A 7,707-nucleotide genomic window follows, 5' to 3' on the forward strand; every position below is an offset into this window, starting at 1 on the left:
TGTGCTGAAGAAAGTCATAGAAAGTCAAAGGCATCGTAATTGGCCTGACACCGTGTCTACACCGGATGCGGCGCACGACAAAATATAGAACTCATTATAATCAGTGATGCTGTCTACACTGTCGCGTCCGGTGTAGACACGGTGTGAGGGTGAGTAAATGGACAACACATTTTCAATTTTGTGTGAACTAATCGCATTAATTTGATGACTACTGTTTTAACTGACTGAAAATGGTTAGGGCCTATACCAAAGTCCTTATTTAGACTACTAGTTAAAACACAATTGAGCCCGGTTTTACTTCTTTTCTGATAAGCTTCCAGCATGCTGTTTCATGTCATTCTTGCGGATGATGACATCCGGAGAGTCCAGATTGAAAGTCTTCCTGAGACAGTGGATGAACTGAAGACTATACTCCAGAACAGGCTTGATCTAGAGGGTGATATTGTTGTCCAATTTCAAGATCCAGAGTTCAACAATGAACTCTGCAACTTGACTGAAATGTCTGACCTACCACCAGAGAGACCAAGGCTGAAGGTAATGGTAAAGGAACCACCCAATATGCCCACTTCTGCAGCCTTGTTGGACGGTAGTTGTTCTGAAACAGCCGCTGGGACCTCAGCATCCTCTGCATGTCCTCTGTCAACCTCTCGCCACAAACACTGGCCTGACCCATTTATCATACCTACTTTCTCTTACGATGTAGAACTAAAGCTCAAACAAGGCAATGAGACGTATCAAAGAGATGGTTCTCTACTGACTGTTAATTCTGCTATGAAGAGGGACATACTCGACAAGGTAGCAAGTGCTATGTATGAGTACAATGCATATCCAACAACCAAGCAAATTGAGGATGTTGCTCAAGTCCTCATCAAAAGCATCCCTGTTTGAGAGAGCCAGGATCTACCCATGGGTGGTACTGCTGGAAGTTCAGCCTCACTTTTAAAATGGGTAACCTTCGTCAGAAGTCGTGTGCAGGATGCCCAGAGCTTACAATCAATCATAAGAGGTCTACAGGCACATCATTGGGGAAAAAGATGAAGAAAGCAAAACGGTCAGAGCTGAACTTTTGCCAGATTTTCCGGATGGGAAGTCTTCTGACTGCCTTGAAGGCGAGAGATTAACTTTGATGGAAGAGATGGAAGAAAAGAAGAGAGACAAGAAAATGATAGATTCTCTGATGGAGAGCACCTTTGCCTTGCGAAGGAAGGAGATTGTTCATGGTGAACCTCTTGTGTCTGAAATCAAAGACAGATGGCCTGCGCTGTTTTTAAAAACAGGTAATTATTTTTCAAATAATACATTCAAAATAGGGTTGTCAAAAGTACCGACGGTACTGAAATTTAAAAATTTGACGATACCAGCATTTCCCATGAGCATTCTGAGCACTGTTGGGTGGATTCTTAAACACCCCTGATTGGTCATTGTGTTCACATGAACAACACATGTCGGTTATTGGTTAAAATGATCATAACTTCACACTCTTCACCGAGGGCTTACACAGCAGTGTTTAAAGTCACGTCCATCAGCAGCTCTGTCTAAAATTAAGGATCCGCTGATAGGCGTGGCTTTTAAACGCCTGTATGTATCTGTGTTGGCGCTCTGTGAAAGCGTGAAGCGATGATCGTAGCTGATCACAGACATACTGTATCTGTTGTGCATGTGAACACAATGGCTAATCAGGGTGTTTAAAAATAGACTCAACCGCGCTCAGAATGCTCATGAAATGCTGGTATCACATTATTTTTTAAAACTTCAGTACCGATTGGTACTGAAGTCGGTACTATTGACAACTCTACTTAAAACATTCAAAATATATTTAAATTTCAGACTTGGATTTGAGTGTTGTCGTGGTCTTTTTGTTTTTGTTGTTTTTTTCTTTAGTTTAGCCTAGGTGAAAAATCTTACATTTTAATTGTCTGTATAGCCAAAGCCATATTTGTACTGTTATATTTATGTACTTTTTTTTCTTTCAACTGTCTTTTGTTTTGTTTTTTCTTTTTCTTACAGATTGGTGCTGAGTTTATGCGCCTGGTTTCTACTGATTTCCAGCAGTCTTTCTTTGATGGACTTGACAAATATGTCCCAAGACTGTTGCAGATGTACAGAGTGCGAACTAGTAGCAGTTCTGACCTGCGCAGTCTCCTTGAACCCCTTGATGCACAAGTAAGGATGATTTTATTTTGTTTGATCACAGTACCTTAACAAAAAAAAAAAAAAACTGTCTCTTAAATTAAAAAATGGCAGAAATCATTGTCAACATTGCCGACCTCTAATCATTGTCAAATAACGTGATCAAAAGCTGTTATCAGGGATGAAAACTTGTCAGCTTTCTGTGAAATTTGCTGTTTTAGATCCAAAATAGGTTCTTATTGTGATTAGTCCCGATCTGATGAGTTTTTGAAAAGGGGTGACGGGTTGTCTGCGAACAGTAAATTTACCACAGTAGCATGCTTGCCATATCGTTTTGCATGTGTGCATGAGACAGAACCTTTTGATTGTGCATGAGGTTAATCAATAGCGCACTTGCACTCTGCTCAATATTCTTCAAAAGCAGTGTTATCATAATTATGAGCATGCTTGCTTCTGCAGTCATCACAGTTTATCTACTTTTATTTTTTTGTTGTGTCTTGAGACTTCAAACCAGAAGAGAAGAGCAGCTGCTTTGCTTGGACTCCCATATTACTTAAAGGAGGATCCCAGCAGTTTCATCCATGTCTGTGAGGTATGAGAGTTGATTTCATTATGACATGGGGAACTTTTGTCACAGTTAAGAGAGAGCTCACACAAAAATAAAATTATTCACTCTTTAAGTTGTTCTAAACATGCATGAAGTATTTTCTTTTGAAGAACGTAAAGGAAGATGTTTTGAAAAGTGTTGGTAATGAAACAATTGGTGGTCACTATTGACTTGAAATATTATGGGGAACAGAAACTGTCTGCTTACCAACATTCTTTAAAATCTCTTTTTGTGTTTAGCACAAGAAAGTAATGAATACAGATGTAAAAGAACTTGAGGGTAATTAAATGATATTTTCTTGTTTGGGTGAACTTTAACTCAGCGTGTCCCAATCGCAGTCCTCGCAGTTTACTTAAAACGGTCATTCATAGATTTGCCGCTACCTGCAGCGTCTTCACACACAGACGAGTGGACATCATATACCTCTAAATAAATACAATTTAAATTTACGCCTGGGGGGGGGTGGATACTTAAGTAGAACAGGAAATATTTTAGCGGAGACCATGGCAGATTGTCAAATGTGATCTTGGAGATGTTGCTAATGCCTTTGCTACACTCATGGGTCTTCTGTACTGCCTTGACATAGACTATCCCAAGAGACTGAAGTACACATTCGAGGTGATACAAAAGTGTTCATGGGCATTGGCAGTAGCAGTTGTTCTGCAGTTAATGGACTCCGTAACAGTTTGCTTCAAGACAAATTGGCCTAGTTAAATGGATAGTTCACCCAAAAATGGAAATTATGTCATTAATTACTCACCCTCATGTTGTTCCAAACCCTTAAGAACTTCGTTCATCTTGAACACAATTTAAGATATTTTGATGATATTTGAGAGCTCTCTGACCTTCCCATAGGCGGCAAGGGTACTATCACGATCAAGGCACAGAAAAGTACCAAGATGATCGACAAAGCAGTCCACGTGACATCAGTGGTTCAGCTTTAATGTTCTGGCTACGAGAATAATTTTTTGCGCAAAGAAAACAAAAATAACGGCTTTATTCCACATTTTCATCTCTGCTGTTTCTCTTTTCTTCTTACTACTTTTTTTTTCTTTGCGCAAAAATGTGTTCTCGTAGCTTCGTAACATTAAAGCTGAACCACTGATGTCACGTGGACTACTTTGTCGATCATCTTGGTACTTTTCTGTGCCTTGATCGTGATAGTACCCTTGCCGTCTATGGGAAGGTCAGACAGCTCTCAGATTTCATCAAAAATATCTTAAATTGTGTTCTGAAGATGAACGAAGGTCTTACGGGTTTGGAACAACATGAGGGTGAGTAATTAATGACATAATTTTCATTTTTGGGTGAACTATCCTTTAATGGCATAATAGTTTCAGTTGGTAGCGTTGATTTGTTAGTTACACATGTTTACTGTTTGTACACTAAAAGTTGCATCACACCACCATTTTGCATGGTTAAAAAAAGACATATTTGTTCTAAAATGCCATCGAGTTAATCTAATCTACCAAAACTTGTTGCATGTACAAGTTTTCATACTTTTTTATTTTATTTTTTAGATAATTGATTAACAACAGTTTTCATTTCATGAAGTTTCTGTCAGTTTTCATACATTTTTTTTAGATGATAGTTTCACAGTTAATATGAAATGTCAGTGTTTTTAAAGGTGTTTTTATACTAAATGCAATAATACTAAAATGCTGTCAATTTTTAAATAAAAGGTCATGGACATTTAAGAACATGCAATGTATTTTATTTTATGTGAGTAGAAAATAGAAACTTGAGTTGTGTGGGCAAATTACATAGTTCAGCCAGTTGAATGAACTTAACATCACTAGTAAGATGAACTATTCTTGAAAAAGTAACCTGGCTGCCTTAAAAATATAAGTTAATTCAACAAGACGCTTAGTTTGGCCAATTTGTATTACGTTTGCAGAACTTATACTTACAAGTTTATTCAACAAAATGCTTAGTTTAAACAACTCTGCGTTTGTTGGTCTCACTAATTTTGTGTTGTTTCAACTTGAATTTAGTTTGGTACAACTTTCTCGTCTAGTTGGGCTTACTAAAAACATGTTGGTTATACAAAGTATAAAGTTGATTCAGCTTCTCCTTTGTTACCCCAACTATTAAATCTAGGTTTAAGGAACTCCAATATATGTGTGAACAACAAATGTTTTTTAGCTTATTGAACGCAAGATTTTAAGGCAGCCAGGTAACAAATTATTTTAAGTTGAACTTACTTAACAACTTATTTTTTTTTACAGTGTTCACCAACAAGACAAATACATTTACAATGTCATACATTTAGCTACTAAAAAAGCACACATTAAACAAACAACATTAATCATAGCTTACATTTTTATAATAAAATGTCTACAGTTGTTCAGCAACATCTCCACTTTCCTGAGTATCTGATTAATCAGAGCTTGGTGACGTCTGCTCTCTCTTCTGTCGAAGACTTCTGGATCTGATGTCATAAACAAGAACAGCCACAGCAGCCACGCCCACCAGAGCAGAGAGAGCCAATCGGATCACAGCTTCAGTAACACCACAAGAGCAGATATGGGCTTGTGAGAAGAAAATATTTAAATATGATTCAATCACACACACACGCACACAGTCTCTCTCTCTCTCTCTCTCACACACACACACACACACACACACACACACACACACACACACACTCACACTCTCACACTCTCTCTCGCTCTCTCTATATATACAGTATATATATATATATATGAAGAGTTCAGATGCAAAAGCCTCTAAGTGCCGTCTGAAATTGTCTACTAAAATGAGCATTTTTATCAGCCTCCTATATTTATGTTCAGTTGTTTAACTTTTAATTGCATAGAAAAGGACCTATACATTGCCATTAGAGTAAAATTACTGAACCTAAACATAGGAGCCTGATAAAATGCTCATTTTAGATGAAATGTCAGATGACACTTAGAGGCTTTGCATCTGAACTCTTCATATGAAGTACCTGCACATGGCTTGCAGAGTTGAGTGTTGAGATGTGTGGTCTGGTTGCTGATGGAGTTGTTGATCACACAGCTGTAGGAAGCATCCACACACTCGATCTCCAGAGGTAGAGAGAGACTGATGCTGAGATCAGACACACTGATGCTGGACAATAAACTGTGTCCTCTGAACCAGGAGACACTCACATGACTCACATTCACAGCTGAACACAACAATGAACAACTCTGCTCTGAGGATGAAGGTGATGAACCGTTTCTGCTGATGACAGGAACAGAAAGACGAGCTAGAAAACATGAAAGAAGATAAATGCAGAAGTAGATGAGAAAGAAAGACTCATCAAAAGTAGAGCATTTAAAACAATCTGATATAGAAAGAATGTTTAGCAAGCAGACAACATTGTCACTGAAAAACTTGAGATGAATTATGAGACATGATGTAAAACAATAAAGCATGCAAATTTTAAGGTTACTCTCATGGAATATTTTTTATTATTATGCTTGATTTCCAATCAAGCTGTTATATGAGGAATTGACCATTAAATTTGAAAATTGACCATTAAAGAAACACCCAGCAGCAAACAGGGTAAATATTCTACATACCATAGAAATTAAGAAATGAATGCGTTGAGCATGTGTTGCAAAAATGAATCCACAGAGTTCTATCATTTTATATATTCTCAACATTTATTACAGTTAAAAATATGTAAGCTTATAAAACAGTATTCTACTCACCATAGACGGTAAGATTGAATGTGTTGAGTGGCGTCTGTGTTCTGCTGCCGATTACTGCATAAAGTCCAGAGTCTGTGGTTCTGGTGTCTGTGATGGTCAGAGATCCAGTCTGATCCAGCTGCAGTCTGCCTCTGAATCTCCCATCAAGAGCATCATCATGAACGTTTCTCTTTCCATTTTCTCTGTTGATTAGAGCTATGAGAATGTGCTTGTGTCCAAATCTCCACCGTGTCTCATTATCTGTAGTATCATCAATTTCTAGAGTAACCGACTCTCCCTCCGTCACTGACTCTGACTTCACTGCATCACCACCAAACACACCTGATCAACAAACACAACATTTACTCAGAATATCAACATCTACAACATTTAGAGGGTTTTTTTTTAACTGTTTTAAAAATTGTCATTGCAAAACAAGTCATCAATAATTTCCATGTATAATTCAGTAATGTGCAATAAATCAACCGTTTGATGTCACTGGAAAAGAAAAATGACAAAATAGGACAAAGAACAAATAGCTTATTAGAGTTTATTAGAAACATTAAAAAGAAGGAAGGAAATAAGATAGTTTGTTGTGTATGTGGACAAGTGAAATACAGAACTGAAAACACTTACCACTCCATAAGCTTAAACTGAAGAATATAAACATGTCAAATATTTTCTTTGCCATTCTGCTACGACTTAAACTGACAACAGTTCCTAATTTAGTAATGGCTGCAATTTAAACATGAACACACAACTGTACTTCTGCTGTTTATAATGAACGCCACTATAGCCTAATTTGTGATTTATTTTATAGTTTAATATATCATTTTATAAATACTTATTTTTCATTCTTGTTCTGTTCTGAATACCGTTAAATTTAAAGGACTTGTTGTGGAGTGAGGGGATGTAAATGTTTATATTTACCGGTATTTTAATATAAATTACATATAAATTAATGTAGCCTATTTGTTTGCAATTGCAAGGTTAAAGGGTGTTTTTGGAGTAAGATCAATTTCTCTTTCATGAGATTACTTTTTGGCCAGGTTTCGTGTCGTAAACTCTAGGGGTGAGGCTTTTAAACCAAGGTGTTGTTAGGGCGTGATATTCAAACGACTGTTTTCAGCCGCCACATTTATCAATGTGTGATCATTCGTACAATGAGAGTGGCAGCATACGAATGTTTCATAAATCACACGTGAACTCTGTCGTAAGATGATTTCTATGCTCGTTTCTACATTAGACACACTTCACTCTGAAACACGCAATGCAACAGACTTGTTTGATAGTCACCCTAACAAAAAGACG

The 7,707-nt window shown here is 37.3% G+C and overlaps 1 protein-coding gene across 3 annotated transcripts; it reads right to left on the reverse strand.

The window, feature by feature from the left end:
- Window positions 1-4,435: 4,435 nt before the first annotated feature.
- Window positions 4,436-7,162, reverse strand: LOC131535247 (uncharacterized). 3 transcript variants are annotated; one of them, XM_058768200.1, is made up of 5 exons: window positions 7,033-7,162; window positions 6,418-6,738; window positions 5,881-5,969; window positions 5,688-5,784; window positions 4,436-5,268 (listed from the first exon to the last, which is right to left on the reverse strand). In XM_058768200.1, the coding sequence occupies exons 1-5, from the start codon at window positions 7,085-7,087 to the stop codon at window positions 5,117-5,119; spliced, it is 714 nt and encodes a 237-aa protein (XP_058624183.1). In that variant the 5' UTR covers window positions 7,088-7,162; the 3' UTR covers window positions 4,436-5,116. The 3 variants fall into 3 exon arrangements, with proteins under 3 accessions (XP_058624183.1, XP_058624182.1, XP_058624181.1); XM_058768199.1 differs by having other exon boundaries at window positions 4,436-5,238; window positions 5,688-5,969; XM_058768198.1 differs by having other exon boundaries at window positions 5,688-5,969.
- Between the last annotated feature and the right edge of the window lie 545 nt (window positions 7,163-7,707).

This window comes from Onychostoma macrolepis, unplaced genomic scaffold (assembly GCF_012432095.1).
Source record: "Onychostoma macrolepis isolate SWU-2019 unplaced genomic scaffold, ASM1243209v1 Scaffold202, whole genome shotgun sequence".
NCBI classification, from domain to species: domain Eukaryota; kingdom Metazoa; phylum Chordata; class Actinopteri; order Cypriniformes; family Cyprinidae; genus Onychostoma; species Onychostoma macrolepis.